General features: G+C 41.8%; 1 protein-coding gene across 1 annotated transcript; it reads left to right on the top strand.

The window, feature by feature from the left end:
- Window positions 1-11,229: 11,229 nt before the first annotated feature.
- On the top strand, window positions 11,230-15,492 carry LOC145987903 (protein CFDP2-like). The gene is made up of 2 exons (XM_083122703.1): window positions 11,230-12,207; window positions 15,466-15,492. The coding sequence occupies exons 1-2, from the start codon at window positions 11,230-11,232 to the stop codon at window positions 15,490-15,492; spliced, it is 1,005 nt and encodes a 334-aa protein (XP_082978829.1).
- Window positions 15,493-23,518: the final 8,026 nt, after the last annotated feature.

The raw sequence follows: 23,518 nt of genomic DNA, 5'->3' as shown, positions 1-23,518 counted from the left end.
GCTCCAAACGCAATGTCTCGACCCCATTCTGAAAATCGATTCCGAACTGAAAACGCTCATAAAAAATTATGTCGACGTACCTTCTTACGACAACGTTCAAAATATACAGTTGAGCGTGGATAAGCTTCAAAATGATTTGGCCAAATTACAACAATTTCAATCGAAAAATGAAGATTTGGAAAAATTGAAACTCGAAATCGAAGAACGAACTTCGACAATCGAAAAGAATTTCTCTGAACTTCAAACCGTCGTAAAGGATATTGATGTAGAACGCTTGCATGTTGTTGTTTCCAAATTACAAGAAGAATTCGCCGGCACGTTGGAAGAAATTAAATCCAAGTTACAGACTTTGGAAGATACCATGACGAACCTACCATCGTCAGACGAACTGCAGGTCATCAGCAAAAGCGTCGCGAACATAAAAATTCAATTGGAGGCTTATCAAGATTTCGAACACATTCAAACCACCATCGCTACGCTTCAGGCGTCTCTGGAGTTGATCAACGAAGAAATTAAAAATATTCACGCTGAAGCAAGTGCGTTGACGAGCATACAAGACACGTTGAGCACGGTTCAGCAGAAGATCGAATATTTAGAAAATTTGAACGTCGAATCGAACCTTGCTCATTTTCATCACGTACTGGACAACATACAGGGTGACTTGGAATCGTTACGGACGAGCGTACCTTCGAGCGAAGATTTGGAAAAATTGAAAACGGCGGTGACGGCACTATCCGATTCGAGCGACATCAAAAGTTCGTTGAGCGATCTCGAGAGTAGGGTTGCCAATCTCCCCACCTCCAAAGAATTGCACGCTTTGAAAAGGAACATATCACGTATGCTGAAACGACTGGAAACGGAAACGGCGAGCGTGGAACAGATTCGAGACGAACTTGCTTCACTGGTGTCGACGCTGCCCACTTCGCAGAGCGTCGCCGACCTTCACACGCAGTTTACCGAGATGCGAAGCATCGTGAACGATCTTACCGAGAAAAGTTCGAAATTAAATCAAGTCGAGAACCTTCAGAGTATCGTCGTTAACATCAGAGATCAAGTTGGAGTGCTGGAATCCACGCAGGAATCGACGCTGACCTCTTTCGGTGCCAAATTACAAGAACTCAACGAAAACTTCAAGCAGTTGAACGTGGAAGTGAAAATCAAACCGTCATTTTCTACAGTAACGGATACCATCGTCGAACATTTGTTCCCCGTACAAAATACACTGGGACAGCTTCACAGCAACCTCGTTAGCGTCGATACTAAATTCGCTAAACTGCATTCTCTGCAAGCCATCGAAATCAACAGCGTACCCAATCAACAGAGAATCTCCACGTTCGTCGAAGGTAACAAACTGTACATGCTACATCCTTATCATCCGTACTACAAGTTTCTCCTCGATGGCACGATTCAGATAAATGAATTTTCGTACTGGTCTCACGGCAGAAAAGCTAGCGTTCCCACCATGACCTTGATATCGAATCGTGGTGTTCAGAAAGCAGGAAACATTCCTCTGGCACGTTGGAACGAAACGCGCAACATATATGAAATACACGAAGACGAAGATCTTACTGTTTTTGACGTGAGTGCCGGCGATAAGCTGATCATTCAAAACACGAGCGAAGTGCCACCCTCTTTGAATCCCATCACGCTGGTGCTTCTCTTCAAACGTAATCTCTAAAAAATGTCTAGGCAAGCCATCGTCGAAGAATTGCATAAACCTGCACGCCGCAACTACAAACGTTTAGCTGTGGTAACCAAGGGAATCGATGACCTCTGGCAAAGTGACCTCGTGGAGATGAGTAGCGGCAATCTAAAAAATGTACATAAATTGAACAAGGGCAACAAGTACCTCCTCACCGTCATAGACACGTTTTCGAAATTCGCATGGGCTCTACCTTTGAAAGCCAAAACAGGAACGTGCGTCACGGAAGCATTCAAGACAATTTTTCGCGAAAGCGACAGACGACCTCGGTTTTTGCAAACAGACAACGGGAAGGAATTTTACAATGCCGTATTCCAAAAGTTTATTCAAAAATATGACATTCGACATTATTCGACCTTCAGTCACATCAAAGCCAGCATCGTGGAAAGATTTAATCGCACTCTGAAATCGCGCATGTGGTCACGCTTCACGCTTCAGGGAAGCTACAAGTGGGTCACCATTCTTCCGAAACTCGTTAACGACTATAATCACACGGTACACAGAACGATAGGCATGAAGCCAGCTGACGTTACGAAATCTGACGAGCAGCGATTAATTTCCAGCGTTTACTGTCCAAAGTACACGCCCACGACAAAAAAACCTAAATATAAAATTGGAGACCAGGTGAGGGTCAGTAAATTGAAGCGAACGTTCGACAGGGGTTTCACACGAAACTGGAGCACGGAACTTTTTACCGTGGTTCGAGTTCTGCCCGGAAACCGTCACACGTATATAATAAAGGACAGTGGCGGTGAAATTTTATTGGGGCGCTTCTACGAGGAGGAACTCTCTAAAACGAAATACCCCGACACGTACCTTATCGAAAAAGTTTTGCGTAAGAGAGGCGACAAACTTTTGGTGAAATGGCTGGGACTTCCGGACACGAGTTGGATCGATTCAAACGAAGTGATTCTATGAGTGCGTGGAATGTCGTGAAACGTCTACCTGATTCGGAAAGTCAAACGAGAAAAAAGAACGGCGAGTTGCTTCCCGACAGCATCCGCTGTCTGATCGTAGGTCCTTCGGGGTGTGGGAAAACAACACTGCTCGTGGACAATTTTCTCCTCGCACCGAATTGGTTAGATTGGAAGAACAGGCACCTCTACGTGTTCTCAAAAAGTTTGGAGCAATCCAAATACCAGCAACTGATGAAACTGTACGATGGTCTAGACATTGCAACGTTCGCTTCGGAAATAAAACCACTCGACGATTGTCGTGAAAATTCAGTCGTTGTGTTCGACGATGTCATCCTGGAAAATCAAAATGAAATTCGCAATTTTTTCACGCAAGGTCGTCACAAAGGAATAGATTGCTTCTTCCTAGCTCAAACGTTTTCCAAAATTCCAAAACAGTTAGTACGCGACAACGCTAATTTCATATGTTTGTTTCGTCAAGATCACACCAACCTCAAGCACGCGTACGATGACTACGTAGGCGGAGACATGAACTACAATCAATTTTCGGAACGCTGCTGCTCCCACTGTTGGAACAGTGACGATTTCGGATTCGCGACGATCGACATGACGAGGAAACCCAACGACGGAAAATACAGAAACAAAATCAACGATTTTTTAAACGTTGCAACGTTGTGAGAAACGACGTGTATAAATAACGTTATGACGAAACGAAAAATCGAAGACGAAAATCTCAAGCTTCGCGATTACCTCGCGAAACGCTTCAAAGGTTGGAAATCCGAGAATCGCGGATTCTACGAAGAGAAGAAACGTCAAGATCAACCTGTGATCGACGCCATCAGCGATCTAGGTAAAGAAATTAAAGGCGTCACGGAACAAAATAAAAATTTGATCAACGAACTCGTACCACTTGCAGCTAAAAGTTACACCGTACCCACGCCCATTTCGAGCATTCCTTCGACGCCGTTCGAACTGAAGGACGTACCGGCACGACGTCGAGCCATAGGTAGCACGCCGTCGTCTTTGGATAAGATCGAGTTGGGACCTTTGGCACGAGACTACCTGAGCACGGGAAAATTCGACAAAGATGAAGTGTTCGGATTGTATCCGAGCATGGAGAGCAACGAAGGCGGCGGTGTGGTTTGGAAGATTGGAAAATCGAAGGTGACCTTCGAAGGCAACGACATTAAAGTTAATTTAGGCGAGAAGGATAGTTGGAACAGGTATCCGGGTACGGTGGGACTGTGGGAACTCGTTGCCAAAAAGCAGCCGAAAGATTACACCGACGAAGATTACCAGAGTTACAAGGAAATTTTGATCATGACGGATGCCTTGTACCAGAACAACGACGCCTCGCAGAATAGGGTGAAATCGAGCAGCGGCGAGAAGTACAGGAATCTCATCAAGCCGATTTGGAACCAGGTCAAAACAGGCAGCGGCGTCAAACTCTACAACACCCTGCCCAAAGAATTCGTTTGGGTGGACGACGTGCGCAAGCTCATAGACCGATTGTTGGTTATTGCAGGAGAGGAGAATGCAGGCAATCGTAATTTCTACAACGAGAAGGTTGGCATCGTGGACATGATCAGCACAAAACTTTCCAACTTCATCGTGAACAACGACAAGGGCATAGGTTACCTCATTAAAATTATCAACACGCTGCCTCCGAGATTCTGGAACGTTGCCGAAGGAAAGGGACTCGTGAACAACATCATCAACAAGTTACCTTTCGAGATGCATTTACCCGGCTACCAGTACTGCGGACCGGGTACCAAACTCGAGAAAAGATTGAAGAGAGGAGACAAGGGTGTGAATCCGTTGGACGCCGCATGCAAAGATCACGACATCGCCTACAACACCACTCGCACCGATCTGGATGCACGTCACGAAGCAGACAGAAAGTTAGAGCACGCAGCTTTCGAAAGATTCGTTAGCAGAGATGCTTCGCTGGGAGAAAGAGTTGCAGCACTGGGCACCACCATCGCCATGAACACGAAACAAAAATTTGGATGGGGTGTGTAGAAATAAAAAAAATTCTCGAACCGTGAAAAAAATTTCTTCGGTATATAAATAACACTACGTAAAAAAAAAAAACTCCAGTTGTGTTTGCCATATAAAAAATGAGTGAACAATCACTAGACGCCCAAGCATTAAAACAAATGCTAAATTCATCAGTTGAATATGTAAAAATTCAGGAATTGGAAGTGGACAAACCTTACACGATAACTTCCGGTTCAATTGTTTCTACCCAGTATGGTCCCAAGGCGCGTCTGTTGCTCAACGCACAATACAGTCTATTTCTACCAAATCGATACGCTAACATGTTATCCGACGAGAAGCTAGCTATTTTAATCGAGAACAAAACTCGAATCGTGTACAAGGGTACAAAGGAACTTCTTGGTAAGAAAACAAAGCACGTAATAGAATTTGTGTAACGGCACTGCGCGGAGTATATCCTTGAAAAAAAATTACACGGAACAAAAAAAAATCTCAGAACATTTATATATAAATAACATACCGAAAAAAAATTACACAAAACAAAAAAATCTCAGAACATATATATAAATAACATACCGTGAAGATAACATATAGAGCATCAACATGAAGCCCAAAGGTGTCGTGTACCAGATACCTTACTCCAATCTGAAAAATCTAGGTGCCCTCGATGGTTTACTCACCAAGAAACAACGCGAGAAGAAACGTTCTTGCTTGACGAAAGGACACGGAATGAAATTACTTCTCAGCACACCTCAATTGAGACGTTTGCAGCGTTCGCGGAAACAGCAAAAAATCGGAGGTTTCATATTCAGCATCCCAGCCATCCTGGCAGCACTGGGGGCTGTTGGAAGTTTGGCCGGCGGAAGTGCCGCCATCGCGAAAACCGTCATCGACTCGAAGAAGAACAAAGCCGAGTTGGAAGAACAGAAACGTCACAACCTGGCCATGGAGAAGAAAGGGAAAGGTATGACCAAAAAACAAAAAGCAACCTCGATGCTTTAAAGAAATATAAAAAAAAGAAGAAGCCCTGTCCAACTTCGATATTGAATCTCTAATCAAACTGTTGGGAATAAGGAATTTCAGGGGTGTTTTCATGTCCGACTCTCTACCCTCTGCTGTGAAGAAAAAGGAGTATGGCGTGGTCAACCTGGATAGTTACAAAAATCCTGGTACACATTGGATATGCTACCTCAAAATTGACGATGACAATGCATTTGTTTTCGATTCGTTCGGTGGCACACCGCCTGCCAGGTTGGTGAAGTATCTCAGTGTTGCCAACCTCTACTACAATGACAAACGCATCCAGGGTTTCACCGATGTTAACTGCGGCCACCTATGTCTTTCAGTTCTCGCATACATGTCTAAAATAAATAACCCGTCGGTGGAACATTTTCAGAAAGCATTGTGGAACCTGAAACACGATGGGCGTGTTCCATCTCACGAGCGAATCTTCGATCCTGAAACTCACGCTGCACGACGACATCGTGTATCCTAAATCCGTAGCTCTGCGTGCATTCTACAGCATGTACCTCATACCTAACGTCACGCAGCACAACAAGAAAATTAGCGTCGGAAGCGAACACATCGTCGTCACGCCAGGCCAATACAATCTTTCCACTTTGCAAGCTCAGTTACCCAAAGGCACGTATTTTTCTCAAAATTCGGTCACGCACAGAGTGGAAATCGTGTCGGCAACGGAGACCGTGGACCTGGGCACCATGGGAGAACTTTTAGGTTTCGAGAACAACACAAAACTCGAAGCTGGCATCAAGCATACGGCAACCAACATTCCTAAATTTCTAGCCATAGAAACTCTAAACGTTCACTGCAACGTGGCGGAAGGCATGATCACAAAATCCTCGGACGGACTGTTAGGAAGTCACAAGCAGACGGGAATCATCGCCACATTCAAACCCAGTTCCGAATTCATGGAACCGATCATCTACACACCCTCTTCGCCGATCTATTTTCCAGTATGTCGCAACCGCATAGACGACATAGAGTTGGTGGTCACGAACGAGAAAGGAGACGTGGTGGATTTCGCAGGTGCAACGACCACTGCCATCGTGGAGATCAACGTATAATAAATAACACCCATAGTAAAAATGGCGCAAATCGAAAGTTACGAATTGCAATCTTTCCCTCCCAACCGTCGCACGTTCGCCAATCTCAACGAAGCAAACAGGGAGATCGAATACGACGTGGACGTAGGCGACGGGTTCGTTCATCCTCACAGAGCGGACCTCTACCTTCAATTCGACGTGGTGAAGAAGGAAAGCGGAGACGCGTTTCCGCCCAATGCAAATTTGATACTCGTGGACAACTTCGTGCCTCACCTGTTCTCGCAGGTGGAGGTGAGGAAACACAACACCGTCATAGACAGAATAGACTATCCAGGCATCACGTCGACGGCAGTGGGAACATTGAAATTATCCAAAACGGACGCGGCATACTACCAGGCAGGAGGATTTGAAGCGGGGACCAAAATATCGACTAGAAGTCACACGGTGCTTTTTCCCATGCGTCTGCTGCCGGGATTCTTCTCGGACTACAAGGAGATCATGTGGAAGGGAGGATTGCGCGTCACGTTTCGAAGAGCGGCCAACGACAACGACGCACTGATGCGATACACCAACTTGAACGCCGACGGCACGCCGATAGCCAACACATTACCTGAAGCGGCCAAGTGCGTCATCCGGAGCATGGAATTGAGAATGCCGATCGTGGAATACGAAACAAACTACGCCCTCAAGTACAAAGCGGAGATCTTGAAGAGTCCGCAGGTGCCGATTCACTTTCACGGTTACCAGTGCGTGCAGAAGATGGCGTCGGGAAGTCACATGGAATTCGACGTGACGACACAGTTCAACAACATACAGTTCGACATGCCAGATTTCGTCGTAGTGCTCTTTCAGACCGGGCGCAATAACAACCAGGAAAAAGATTCCAGCAAGTTCGACGACTGCAAGATCAAGAACATTTATCTGAAGAATGGACGCAACGAAGTGTTCCCGCGCGAGAATTACAACCTCGACATGACCAAAGACGATTACCTCAAACTTTACGAAGCTTACACTTCTTTCAAACGCGTGACCGAGGGAAGCATGGACATGTACTACACGCCCAGCGAATTCAAAACCCGCAGGCCCATGTTCGTCATCAACACATCTAAGAGAAAGCAGGTGGTGGTCAACGATCGAACCAACATCAAGGTCGTCTGCGAGTTCCACGAAGCCTTGCCCGAGGACACCGTGTGCAGCGTCATCCTGATTGCAGAGAAATCCTTCGTCCACGACGTGAAGAACGAGAGGGTCACAGAGCAGTTTTAACAAGTTTTTAACATTTTTTCTTGCACAATAAGAAATTTTTGTACTAGCACAATCAGTTTCAATAGCACAATACAAAAATTTCACTAGTTCAAAATCAGTTACAATATCAATTTCATCAGTTATTAGTTACAATATCTTTTTTCTCATCAGTTTTTTGCACTATAGCACGAGAGACAAATCAGAAATTTTTGCACAAAAATTTTGTTGTTGTTGTTTTTACATGAGAAAATTAACAATAAATTTTTTTTTTATCGTTTCAGATGCTGTCGAACATCAAGCACACATACACATACAAACACACTAAAAAATAAGCATGCAACTTTATTTGTAACACACACATACATTCTCCATCTTCATCAAAAAAATATTATAATAAACATAATTATTTTTATCTATCACACAATAAAACTCTATATCCAAAATATTACAACATCAAATAACACTAGAGTCGTTAGTACACGTTGCATGCATTACGGAGGTCCTCTGTAGGGTTTCATGGAAGTTTGGGGGGGAAAAAAAAAACACGTGAAACCCTACAGAGGTGCGGCAATCTGCAACCGCAGCCGTTAGAACCTTTTTTGGTTGGGCACCACGCACCCTGGCGGGGTTAGGGGCCAGGCATCCTAAAAAACAACAATTATTTATTTGTTTGCGTCACAATACGAAAATAATAAGCACGCGCGCGCGTATGTATGTGCAGCACATCGTTCCCGAGAGAGGTTTACAAAGGCCGTGTCCGGATTGGCAAGCGCTCCACCCCGTTCTCCCCCCGTTGCTCTCGCGTGCCGTCGAAGTCACGTCCAAGTCGTCCGAATCTGCATGTCCCCTTGTAGTACGCCTGTCACTTTTCCCGCCAGGTGTCAGCCCGAACTTCACCCACCGCGTGGGGGCGCAAACAAACAAATAATTTCCACCTAACTACTCATATTAAAAATATAACACGCTATTTCATCATTTACAATTTTTCTGCATTATCGATAAAATATTAAAGTATAACTGAGTTTTACATCCTCTAATCAGTAAATGTTGCCTGTACAAAATAAAAGTTAGAATATGGCTGCCAAGCGCGGCGTCACAGCGCCAGCGTGCATCTGTCGCGCCTCTCTGCTCTTCCCTCCGACTCCACGTCTACCGCAAATTCGGACAACAGAGATTGGCTGAGTCCCCGGATGTAACGGTGCAGGTGACATCTGCTGCTGATTCGGACGCAACCCCGGCCACCTCCACTAGTCAGTGTTGCCTATTCGTAGGTTAGCTTCGCTTGTAAAATATCATAGTGGAATATTCTTAGAGTGAGTTGGCAACACTGATCGCCAATTGATGTTGCCAGTATTGCCAACTCCCATTCGTAGGTTAGCTTCGTCTGTAAAATATCATGGTAAAATATTCTTAGAGTGAGTTGGCAACACTGGCAATTGATGTTCTTGAACCCGTGCACCTCCACTAATCAGTATTGCCAACTCCCATTCGTAGGTTAGCTTCGCCTGTAAAATATCATATGGTGGAATATTCTTAAGGTGAGTTGGCAACACTGGCAATTAATGTTGCAGAACCCGGCCACCTCCACTAGTCAGTATTGTCCATTCGTAGGTTAGCTTCGCCTGTAAAATATCATGGTAAAATATTCTTAGAGTGAGTTGGCAATATTAAACCGCAATTGATGTTGCCAGTGTTGCCAACTCCCATTCGTAGGTTAGTTTCGTCTGTAAAATATCATATGGTGAAATATTCTTAAGGTGAGTTGGCAATATTGAGCCGCAATTGATGTTACCAGTGTTGTCAACTCCCATTCGTAGGTTAGCTTCGCCTGTAAAATATCATATAGTGGAATATTCTTAAGATGAGTTGGCAATATTGAACCGCAATGTTGCAGAACCCGGCCACCTCCACTAGTCAGTGTTGCCCATTCGTAGGTTAGCTTCGCCTGTAAAATATCATAGTGAAATATTCTTAGGGTGAGTTGGCAATATTGAACCGCAATTAATGTTGCCAGTGTTGCCAACTCCCATTCGTAGGTTAGCTTCGCTTGTAAAATATCATGGTGGAATATTCTTGGGGTGAGCTGGCAACACTGCGAGAAAATGAGGCTCATGCCTTACGAGAGAAATCCATTAAGGCGAGCCTCACCGAGCCTCATTTTCGGGCGTGGAACCCGTGCCACTGCTCTACTAGAATCTCTATATCCCCTTGCGATAGAGAACTTATTAGAAGAATGAAAATACAGATTAAACGAACAAATTTGATGTGTATCCTTTCGTGAAAATTCATAGAAAACAATACTACATACTTCTTCACTAATAGAAAAGAATAAAAAAATTGTCCTTGGTGGGGATCGAACCTAGACCTCAGTGATGAAAGCTCTGTACGCTAACCAACACTCTATCAATAACACCATGTTTTCTTTTTTCCAGTCAGTCTGTTTGTGTCAGTCAACACTCGAAGACGAAAATGTATGTTAATTTCTCTCATAATTGTTTCATTGTCTATTAATAGAAACCACGTATGTCAAAAATAGATGCATTCTTTCTGTGAAAAATCCCATGTTTCGTACATCGTGCTTCTCCATTTACTGTTATTTCGACATTCACTTGGAAATTAAAACTTAGCTTTGTGTGTTTCTTTTCACGTGCATGTGTGTGAGAAGAGTGGTGTGCACGTGTGTTCGATGTTTTTCTGGGTATTATTTTCGTTCAAAGCATTAATATAATTGTAAAATATGGAATTTACTGTAATGCAAGGAGTGAAAATATAAACCCAGTCCGTCAGGTTCGTTCACAAACAACATTAAATAATGGAACGTAACGTGGACCTAGTATTATTCCATGTCGAGAACACGAGACCCGGCCTCCTATGGGAGGGGCGAGCCTCAGCAACCGGGCGGGTCGCAGGTGGCGGATAGCGAACGGCCATCAGATATGGTGGTTAGCTGCGAATAAGGTAATGCCAAATAAGCAGTCCCGGACCGAGGCGGCAGTGCTAACAGGGTCTGGGGGCTTGGTTTGTGGCAGGACCATCCTCATTAAAACCCAGAAAAGCCCATTGACAGCACTGTGACATGGCGAGGAAGCATAATAAGCACTGCCCCTGCTGCCTTGCAGGGAGGGGAGGGATCTCCAAAGGCTAAGGGAAGGATACCCTGACAGAAAACCAAGGGTGGGGCAGACTCAAAAGGCATGGTAAAGCCAACTGCCCTAGGGGAGTAAACCCTAAATAAATCCACCCTGCGTTGGGCCAATCCCCCACACAAGGGTATTAATGGATTCAGAGATAAAACAGGAGCCTCGGAATGGACAGATCAACACAACAACGACCGGACTGGAAAAGGAAAACGAGAATGGGAACATGGAACATTAAAACTATATTAGGAAAAGAAGTTGAATTAGTACAGGAAATGAAGATACGTAAGAAAGACGTAATGGGAATTAGTGAAGTAAGAAAGAAAGGAAATGGCATACAAAGGCTTGAGGAGGGATCTACCTTGAGATATTCAGGTGTTGGACAGGGCAGAAGAGCAAAAGAAGGGGTAGGAATTTTAACAAGTCAGGAATATGAAACAAAGATCAGTGGCTGGGAACCAGTTAACTCAAGAATAATTGTAGTTAAATTTGATATAGAATATAAAATATCATATATCCAAGTATATGCACCAACAGAGGATGCCTCTGTGCTTGATAAGGAAGAATTTTATGTACAACTCCAGAGGACAGTAGATAAAGAAGTAATGGAGGGACGGTATGTAATGATAGTGGGAGACTTAAATGCAAGAACAGGTAAAGATAAGAAGGTAGCCCATGGTAGTATGGGAAGCTACGGGGGAGAAAAGACATTGAATGAGAATGGCAAGAGATTACTGGAGTTTTGTGTAGAAAATCAGTTGCTTCTTGGAAACTCCTTCTTCCCACATAAGGAGGCACATAAAATAACCTTCCAGGCTGAAGGAAGAAATACTAAAAGCATAATAGACTACATAATATATACCAGTAGTATTAGGAGAAACATAATGGATGTTAAAGTTATAAGAGGTGCTGAACTGGGTACAGATCATAGATTACTAATAGTGGACACACGCTTCACGAGACCACCAAAGCCCAGAATGAAAAAATACCAAACAATTAAGATAAATGAGTTACAGAAAAAAGAGAAGAAGGAAGAGTATAAAGAACAGGTAACAGCCAGACTGACAGAAGGACCAGATGTAGAACAACTAGAGATAGAAGAAATATGGAAGAGAATTAAAAAGGCACTCATAAAATCTGCAGAAGAAGTATGCGGAAAGAAAATAGTAGATACAAGAAGAAAGAAAACGTCTTGGTGGAATGAAGAAGTGAGACAAAAAGTAAAAAACAAAAAGGAAGCATGGAAAAAAATATATTATGTCTCAGACAGAAGAACATAGAAGGAAATACATTGAAAAAAGAAATGAAGTCAAGGAAATAGTGAAGGAAGCTAAAATAACATCCTGGGAAAAATTTGGAAATATGGTTGAAGAAAAAGCTAGAGAAAAGAATACAAGGCAATTTTGGAAAGTTGTAAAGAACTTGAGAGGAAAATATGGAAAAACAATAAGAACCATTAAAGATCGAGATAAATTGATCACAGAAAAAAAGGATGTGTTAGATGTATGGCGGAAACACTAAGGTGAAAAATTCCAGAAAGAAAATAATAACCCAGAGGAGGTAGGGGTGATATATGGACCATACATGGAGGTACAAGACTCAGCTATAGAAGGGGAAATAAAGGAAGATGAAATACAAATAGCAATAGAACTGATGAAGACTGGAAAAGCAGCAGGATCAGATGGAATAAATCCAGAATTAATAAAATATGGAGGTATGGAAGTAGTTAAGAATTTAACCAAGATGTTTCAAAGAATATGGAAGGAAAACAAAATACCAAATGAATGGAGGGAAAATATCATTATCCCACTACATAAGAAGGGCAGTAGCTATGACTGTAATAACTACAGAGCAATATGCCTCTCATCAGTCGCTTATAAATTATACACAAGGATACTAGAAAGACGTCTCAGAAAAGTGGTGGAGGAAGATATGGAGGAGGAGCAAGCAGCATTCCGCCCTAAAAGGCAAACACAAGATCATATATATACTATAAGAACGATTATGGAAAAAAGAATTGCCAAGAACAAGGACACATATCTAGCTTTTATAGACCTAAAAGCTGCTTTTGATTCAGTACCTAGGCAATATGTATGGGAAGTATTGGAGGCAAAGAAAGTACCAGTAAGATTATTGAATGCAATAAAAATTGTATATAATAATCCTGTAGGAACAATTAGAGTAGATGGCGAACACTCAGGTGAATTTGACATTGAGAAAGGCATAAAACAAGGAGACAGCCTCAGTCCAATCCTATTTAACGTCTTTTTAGACGAAATTGCTAAAATATGCAAACGACGAACACACAGAACGAAGATAGGTATGTGGAGATTAAGGCCAGTATATATCCAAGCACTATTATGTGCCGATGATATCGTACTGATATCAGATACACCTGAGAGACTTCAGCAAGCAGTGGAAGAATGGTATGAAGATTAATATAGAAAAGAGTAAGATCATGCGGGTGACTAAAGAGGACAAGGAAAATGAAGCCCTGAATATAATATGTGAAGGGAAACAACTAGAGAAAGTAGAAACATATGAATACTTAGGAACTATCATAAGTAGCAGTGGGAAAATTGATCAAGAGATAATGAATAGGACAAAGAAGGCAGCATCAGCATATTATCAAATGAGTAATACTTTAGTGGGAAAAAGAGAGATCAGTATAAAAACAAAAATGCAACTCTACAACTCAATTGTAGTTCTCATCATGGGCTATGACACAGAAAGCTTAGCACTCCAAGATAAACATCTAAGTAAATTTCAAGCAATAGAGATGAAATATCTTAGAAGAACAGTGGGGAAAACTCGAAGAGACAGAATAAGAAATGAAAGAATAAGAGAAGAGGTAAAACAAAAGAAGACAATGACTGAAGTAGTAGAGGAACGCCAGCTGAAGTGGTATGGACATGTAAATAGAATGAATGAAGATAGGAAAGCCAAGCAAGTGATAAGAGATGAGGGTTGAGGGTAGAGTAGGAAGAGGCAGGCCAAGAAATACATGGGAAGATAGAATAGAAAAGATAGGATTAAAATATGGAAAAACTAAGAACGAAATGAGAAGAATGAGTCGAGACCGGACGGAATGGATGAGATGCACAGAACGAGGTACCCGACGCTTAACGGCATAAGGGAATGGAAGAGAAGAAGAAGAGAACACGAGACATTACGATCGACAATCTTCATCTCGTATTTCTCTTTGGCATCACTACTCAATTTACAGAGATGTATACCCGTGACTGGCATACAAGCCGCAGAATTGCAATGCTGGTTGGGTTGTCTAGTCACAAGGCGCTTGGTGGTCAGACATGGATGGCTTGCTTCAGTGCTTCTTCAATAAGGTCGTTAGAACCCAGCAGTGTCCGTGACTGTACGTACATATATATGCACAAAAAACAAATATATGCTCATAAGCACATCGTAATTACAATGCATTGTCTGTTGAATAAAATCTTGGCAAATTATGTCGTATACTGCTAATTTGAAGACGCTGTACAGAAATATTATGATCAAGATACATTTTATACTCTGTAATTCTCGCACGTGGTGGTTTATCGCATCCAGAACTACTTTTACGTCTTAACTTTTAAAACTGTAAAGCCAGTGTATTAGATCTTCCATCACCTAAATATTTAGTTTCTAAAGAGTTTCTAATGTCATTCCGACATTCTAGCAAATAAAATAGGTTCAAACTGCTGTACACATTATTGGAAAGTTCCATGCTGCATATGATATGTAAAGTTGGCCTTGCGTGTTCTGTTTATTTCCAGTTATTTAACGATGAATTTCCATTTCTATTTCTAATGTATGTTTTCCACATACATCGTAATCTCAATATTCTGTCCAGATTTGGAAAGGGAAAAATATTATACACGGATTCCCTTGTTTCTTTAAAAGTCAACATTAATTTTGCTATTCGCGCCCATGCTTTGTAGCTTGATATTTAGGCCGGCGAGACAGCGTTGCCAAATTTCAGGATCCCGTGGATTGGGGCATTTGGCCACGTCTTATGCGTTCGCCAACGTGTTTTGCTTATTTGAAAAGTTTTCAACGTAATGTTATGTGTGCACGAGCTCTAATATGGTACAAATATTCAAAATATTCAAAATTGTCTATTTCCTTAATAATACACTGGGTAATTAATACACCTACGTTTCAAGATAGTTAGGTGGATGTTTTATATAAACGAATTCAATAGCGACAGATGGAAGGAATCGTTCAAGTCATTGAGTACGTTGCGGAAGAATAGAAGAGTAGACGACAGTGAAGAAAATGTGCCGGCAACGTTTACTTTTACCTCTCCTCACCCCCTTAGCACCCCTAGATGATTAATCCTGACGCCGACTTAAAAACCGAGGCAGACACAAATGCTTGTGAATTTCAATATTGGTTTGTATTTACAGAATGAGGTATACTACCAGAAGAGTTAGTGCTTCAATTTTATCATCCAAACCAAGTAAACCAGAAACACCTTTCCCGAAAGACCCGATGAATAAGAGATCTTTCACCTTCGATTATTATTATTACGCTAGCACTAAAACCTGACAGAAAATAGAGATATTTTGGTTTTGTTACTCATCTACTTTAGATGCTGTTTAGTGTGTACCGTGCTGGTTGTTTGCCGATAGCTTCGATAAACACTTGAATGATGCATGGTTTTACAGTTTGTCTGTTTTTTGTTTTTCATACCAGTTTTTATATTTATTCAAATTACATGCATGTATTTTCATATTTGTTTATACCAAATATAAATGTATGCATGAATTAATATTTTAGAAGATAAAGTGTTCCTTTTTCACGAGTAGAGGCGCACAACTGAAAGTTGCGGGGGGAGGGGGCGGAAGGCATGTTAGTTACACTACTGCCCTTATGTCTCGATTCATGCTTCAAAATACATCCCAACACTAAAATACTATTTCATTATTATTTCCACAAACACCAAATTAAGAATTTACGTACTGTAGCGCTCTCTATTGAGCCAAAACAGTATTCTTGCTTTCCTTTACCAATGTTTAATGTGCATGATTGTTGGTTAATTTGGTTTACTTCTTTTCTGCCCCTTTGCGCTAATGCACACATTTGGCCGTATTTAGAGGGGGGGTTTCTAGGGTTCAACCCCCCACCCCGAAACTTCCGACATGTTGGATTAATGGAAGTTCAGAAACCAAAGTCTGTAACAAATTTTCATTTTTTTTTCGAAGCATCACAAAAATACAAGGAGACAATGTTGAAACGATCGAGCTAGAATTGTCATACATTTGGAATTCTGAAACTTGAGTGAAACAGGATTTATTCTCAGAATCGTAGCCCACCCGCGACCCCTACATTTTCACTTCTGCTGTTATCTTTCCAGTGTTGTTCCTGCGTCAAAAGGAATATAGACTGAAGATTCCCTTATGATTGTCCCAAAATTCCCTTTCCAGCTTTTAAATTTCCTGTCCGATAAAGTCGAAAATCCCCCTTGATAGTTCAAACCCAGGATCTCCAGTTTCGTAGCGCATTACGTTCGCGATTGAGGTTACAATCCATGCACCAGGCTAAGTTTTTAAAAAGAATAACTGCTTCCGCACTTTTCAAAATTCCAAAAATGTAATTTTAAAGTTAAACAACAAAAACTTTATGAATAAAATTTCCATCTAACTTTTAAAGCTTTCTTGAAGGCATCTAAAGTTTAATGACGAAGTATAATAATTGTGCATTTCAGTACACACTGTGTGAAACGTGAACAAACAAAAAGAAACTTGTGCTGGATATTCACTCATCTGCTGGATTGAGTAAGCCCCCTCAAGGATATAACAATAATATAATAATAATTATTATTAGTATTATTATGGAATAAAATTGTTTTATTATTATGAAATTTTAATTATTATTATACAATTATTGTTATTATTTCTATTATTCAAATTTCTGGCGACGCCCATGGGAACAATTATGAATGAACCCCCCCCCCCCCGAAATTTTTCCTGCCTACGGCCATGGTGACACAGGGTCTGTGTTATGAGATGTAGGCAATATCACTAGGGCGTATTGAACGCCTGATAACAATGCTGCTTGGTACGTACTTTGTCGAAGCACGGTATATTGCGTGCAGCAGTATCATGAGATTCTTCCGATAGGGAGATGTGTAGAAATTTCACATAAGGCCTCCGAGTGCACATAACTTCAGAATGAATTCCATATTTGGCTTACATGTAACATTTCCTTCCTTTCATGCGGTATGGTTATTAATTGAACCATACAAATTTAATGTCAATGATATCGTTGCAGGTAAAAATATTTCATCATTCATTATTAAAACTATTAATATCAAAACTGTGATATTCGGCCAGTGTTTTTATATCTTACGAGATACTGAATATGAATCAGGTTAAGTCTGCTTAAACAAACTTAGTATTAATGTAGATTCCCGTCTCAGACTTAATAACTAATAAGAGTAAACAATGTAAGTTAGTTTCTTCCACTGGAGTATGTTCTAGGAGCAATGTGAACCGTTCAAAATGAGAGAACCTATAGGGGTTTCAATGGCGTCTCAAGTACGCCATAATAAATAACGCCACTATTGATTGTCGACCTTGTAAGGCTAGATAACTTCAGCTACAGCGCCTTGAATAACGTAGTGTGGAAAACGGCACTGTTCTGGCATCTCTGGCTGGTTCCACTCGAATATGATACCGCTAGAGTAGGTGAGGTGGCCGGGTTCTAAGCCCGAAAATGGGGCTCGGTGGGGCTCGCCTTAATGGATTTCTCTCGTAAGGCATGAGCCCCATTTTCTCGCAGTGTTGCCAACTCCTCACTCGAAAAAATCACCAAGGTTTTTTTTGGGTCTAACCTAACCTAAAGCAAGGAGCTGGCAACCTTGCATGAGGCTCGGTGAGGCTTGCCTTAATAGTTTGCTCTTGTAAGGCATGAGCCTTATTTCTCGCAGTGTTGCCAGCTCCTCACTCGAAAAGTCACCAAGGTTTTTTTTTGGGTATAACCTAACCTAAAGCAAGGAGCTGGCAACACCGCTTGAGGCTTGCCTTGCAGCGTTGCCAACATCTTACTCGAAAAAATCACCAAGGTTTTTATCTTGGTCTAACCTAACTTAAAGCAAGAAGCTAGCAACACTGCTTGAGGCTTGCCTTGCAGTGTTGCCAGCTCCTTACTCAAAAAATCACCAAAGTTTTTTTTTTAGTCTAACCTAACCTAAAGCAAGGAGCTGACAACACTACTTGAGGCTTGCCTTCCAACGTTGCCAACATCTTACTCGAAAAGTCACCAAGGTTTTTTTTTGGTCTAACCTAACCTAAAGCAAGGAGCTGGCAATACTGCTTGAGGCTTGCCTTGCAGTGTTGCCAACACCTTACTCGAAAAGTCACCAAGGTTTTTATTTTGGTCTAACCTAACCTCAAGCAAGGAGCTGACAACACTGCTTGAGGCTTGCCTTACAGTGCATAAAGCAATTTGCCAACCTACTGGTATTTTTGCCATAGCTTTTTACAAAAAAAAAGAGAGAGGAAAGAGAGGGAAAAGTTAAACAACCGACAGTGTTGCCAACACCTACCTACAGCCTTTTTTTTACTTGGCAAGGGCTATCTTGCTTGAGGCTTAGCCAATTTATATACTGGCGTAACATACATATACTGGGCAAGGAGAGCCGGCAACAAATATATACTGCCGTAAAAGAGAGAGAGGGATGGATGGATGGCAACACAGTGTGTGTGTGCGTGTGTGTGTATAATATGTAGCATTATTAACTAGATTGTGTTGGCAACCCACCTACAACTAAAAAAATAGAGATGCCAATGTTGCTGTAAGATAAAGAGGGGGAGACCTATCGCGACCTTTGTAAACCTCTCTCGGGGGAAACACGATGTGCTATACACACGTGCGTGCGCTGGTGCCTCTTATTATTTTTCGTATTGTGAGGCAAACAAACAAATAAATAATTATTGTTTTTTTTTTTTTTAGGATGCCTGGCCCCTATAACCTCGCCAGGGTGCGTGGTGCCCAACCAAAAAGTAAAAGGTTTTCTAACGGCTGCGGCTCTAGATAACCGCACCTCTGTAGAGTTTCACGTGTTTTTTTTTGTATGGTAGTGGTGGTGCCGGCAATAGTGGGTGGGTTAATTGTTGTTGTAGTATTTTGGTTATTTGGCAGAGTGCTGCTGGTAACTGGAGGAGTTAGCGTGGGAACGTGATGCGGTGGCGTCTGATTGTCTCCCACGTTATTGTTCCCACCCGAAGGTCTGCTCGGCCCAGTTCCGGTCGGTCTTTGTACGGGTGGCCTCGGCGGTATTGTGTTGGTTCCACCGCCGGGCACGCCAGGTACACTCGGGTATTGATCAACATCCGGCGAAGCTGGGACGTGATACACATCAGGGCTTTTGTCTGCTTTTTCGCCATTCTTCTGGCCGGACTTTCTATAGTACGCCAGGGTCACCCATATTATGACGACTACAATGCAGAAAGCTCCAAAGGCTGCGATCCAAATCATGATGGACGGGTGTGTTGTTTTTTGTTATTATTTATCGTCAAAGGCCATGCACACGTAACTCGAACCAACCTTGGAATTTTAGCTACCGACAGGTATAAGTTTCTATTAGAAACCCCGCGCACATCAGTTGCAGTCGAGTATTGCTACTGGGTAGCCGCATAAAAGTGTACGCTATACCAAGTGTAATATCAAGTGTAATAGAAACCGAATTAGTTTGGTCTGTCAGGTGAGTACCATATCAGCATAAGTTATACGCACACAAGTTGCTTGACCAGCTATAAAACTAAAATTTACGCAATTATACTACTGTTTTGTGTGTGTTAAATTGCTAGCAGCTTTTTGTAGGTAAGTTTTGTTTTTTGTTATTTTTTGCATGTGTGTGTGTTAATAATAATTGCGAGCGGCGTTAGTGAACAGAAAGTGTTGTTTTGATTAAACAACGAAATTACGCTAAACAAAAAAAATATGAGCATATATAACATGCGCTTGAAAAAAACTATTCTTCATCGCAAATAACATAAAAGCGAGGTAACAATCGGAGGGAGAGGGGGCAATGATTATGATCATGTTAGTTTACTTATAGTGGATAGTATTGACGCGTGTACACTGGGTTGGATTTGTTGTTTTAAGTCTATTTTATGCATAGTAAGGCTAATCGAAACTGGGTCTACAGTGGGATCCGAACCACTTCCACTGGGTATCGAACTTGGAGTTTACAATTATACAAGTGTACAGGGGAAACTTTATTTTTTTTTGAATTTGTTGATACTCTCGATTGGATTTTGTTGTTTTAAGTCTATTTTATGCATAGTAAGGCTAATCGAAACTGGGCCTACAGCGGGATCCGAACCACCTCTGCCGGGTATCGAACTTGGAGTTTAAAATTATACAAGTGTACAGGGGAAACTCTATTTTTTGAATTTGTTGATACTCTGGATTGGATTTTGTTGTTTTTAAGTCTATTTTATGCACAGTAAGGCTAATCGAAACTGGACCTACAGTGGGATCCGAACCACCTCCGTCGGGTATCGAACTTGGAGTTTACAATTATACAAGTGTACAGGGGAAACTCTATTTTTTGAATTTGTTGATACTCTGGGTTGGATTTGTTGTTTTAAGTCTATTTTATGCACAGTAAGGCTAATCAGGACTAGGCCTACAGTTTTTTAAAGTAGGATCCGAACCACTATATACTTTTATCGGGTTCGAACCTAGGACCTCTTGATTACAAGGCAACAACACAACCACAGCACTATCGAACCCTAGTAAATATGTAGGAAAAAACAACGGTATATACATAATCCAAAGTTGCGTGGTTCTAGGTCCCATAGGAACCAAGAAAATCAATGTCTTGGAAAACATCTTAAGATATTTGTCTTAATCTTTAAGAAAGTCGACTTCCGGTCTGTCAAGATGTTACTTCCGGTCTGTCAAGAAAATTTTCTTAAGACATTTGTCTTAAGATGTTTTCCAAGACATTGATTTTCTTGTCTCCTAATTGACCTAGGATGATGATTTTAGGTTTGTTGGATAGGATTTGACGAAAACTATTCGACTAGCAAATAAAATCGATTCCACCCCCTCAAGTTTCGAAAATATAGACAATTTTTTTATTTTTTGAGAAACTTGATTTGCTGGCTTAGTTTTTACCCTATTTCGAAAATTTTAATGACATTTGATAAAAAATTGAATGTACTCTACAACCTATTGGAAACATAATGATTAGTGCTTACTGTTTTCGAGTTATTTTAAATTTAAATTTCAAGATGTAATTTCTAAGTTGTTTTGTAACTCGTAAACTATGGGTCGTAGAAAACCTATTCTTGTTTTATCTGCTATTACCCGACAAATACTATAAACACAAATAATGTTTATTGCTTGATTTAAAAAAAATAAAGATCGAAAATAATTTTGTTTTCTGAAAATAAAAAAAATGTGTGTATGGAAAAAAAATACGATTGTGTAATTTTTTTATGATGTATGTTTGCATGTAAAAATAAGTATACCTGAAAGTTTTAGAATTTCAAAATAGCTATATATATATATTTGCTATTATATCAGCCAAAATAATAGAATATATATAAACAAGTACATTTTCATAGTTTCATACCTCTACTAGATTGGTGGAAAAATATACTAATGGGCAATAAAATCTGAAGAAAATTTGTGTCTAACAAAAATAAACTAAATAGAATTACACATGCATACAATATTTATTGTGTTTTTTTTCTATCTACAATTATATTTTTCTTATATATTTTTTTTATTTTTTATAGAGTTGATTAAAGCACATATTTGAGGAAGGCAACACCACCCATATATAAATAAACATACCCCCCAAAAAAATGCGCTCCATGAAAAGTTGCCCTGTTTGCAAAAAAACCATATCAAGCAAACATTTTGCAAGACATTGTCGTACCTGCGTGCCAGGCAAGCATTTGGCTGCCACCGAACTATGTTCCGGATGCAATAAACATATTACAATTGCGTATGCCAAGAAGCATAAGCTTACTTGTCTAAGCGAAAGTACATCTGGGGCTCAGCCTTCGACCTCCACCAAAAGGAAGGCAGAAGCAACCTCCATTAATGTACTACCCACCAAACGCGTCAAGCCTGCGATGAAAGCAGACCGGTCTGCTTTCGGAGGAATATTAAAAGATTTTGTCCTCACCTCGGACGGCTCTTGCGATGTTCGTAGCTTTTTAGAAGAAAAGCGAGCAGAGATAGTTTCTATTCTTAGTAATGCACTGGCTACGCACTCCTCCACTAAATTCTACGCATCGCTACGTTGTTGGTACAAGAAGCCGTCTGGTGAAATTTACAGGTTCTGCCACAACACCAAGGCGAAGACGCTGCATCTGGCGGATGTCGACAACCTCGAGGTCATCTACAACAAGTTTGTCGAGGAGCTGCTGGCAAAGCAAGAAGAACATGAAGCTAAGGGTTCGGGGGGTTCGCTGTGTGGCGAGCGTCACGAACTGCGCGTCAAACTTTGCAAGTTTATGCCTCTCTCCGCCTCCAGCTACGTCCCCTTACCACCTGCTATTGCGGCAAAGAAGGCCGTCCTGAACATCCAAAATAAAGATAACAAGTGCTTCGTATGGTGTGTGCTTGCAGCGTTGCACCCTGTCCACTGGAAAAACCATCCACGCCGAGTTAACCACTACCTACCCTACGAGCCAGAGCTGGAAGATGCGATGGCTGGTATCGACTACCCGGTGGCGCTTTCGGACATTCGAAAGTTTGAGACTCGTGCGCGGTTGGCCATCAATGTTTATGGCCTCACCGAAAACAAAAATGTGGTTTTCCCTATCCGGGTGAGCGACGTAGACGACGATGGTGCGCAGGAAATTCACCTTTTGCTCATCAAAGACGAAACCCATCACCATTACACCCTCATCCGCTCGCTCTCTCGGCTTGTTTCGAGCCAACGGAGCAAAGACAAAACCCACATAGAAGCTTGTCGCAGGTGCTTGTCTACATTTCGTAATCGAGAACAGCAAGATTACCAGCGCATCAGAGACCCCAACATCGCTGCCGACAAGCTCGCTAACCACAAGCTCTACTGCAATGCCAACGAGCCTGGGGTGGCAGACTTGCCCGAACCTGGCACCGTAGAGCGTTTCCACATGCACGGTGCCACGGTGGAGCACCCTGCTATCATCATCGCGGATTTCGAGGCCTTCCTCAAACCCCTGTTTATTTGCGATCCCGATCCCGAAGTTTCCTCCACCACCCCTTACCAACTCCACGAGGCATCCAGTTTCGCATACGTTGTGGTGCGACGAGATCAACACATCGCCCCCGAGCCCTATGTGTATCGCGGTCCCGACGCAGCCAAACACTTCCTCGAGAGGATGGTTGTGGAAGCCGACGAGATAGGGAAGTTTTTGTTGACCCCCAAGCCTATGGAATCGCTGTCTTCTGACGACAAAATCAAGCACGAGGAGGCTACTACCTGTCCTGTGTGCACCTGTG

Source organism: Lepisma saccharinum, chromosome 1 (assembly GCF_977018435.1).
Source record: "Lepisma saccharinum chromosome 1, izLepSacc3.1, whole genome shotgun sequence".
Lineage (NCBI taxonomy): Eukaryota > Metazoa > Arthropoda > Insecta > Zygentoma > Lepismatidae > Lepisma > Lepisma saccharinum.
This window is presented reverse-complemented; position numbering and strand designations above follow the sequence as displayed.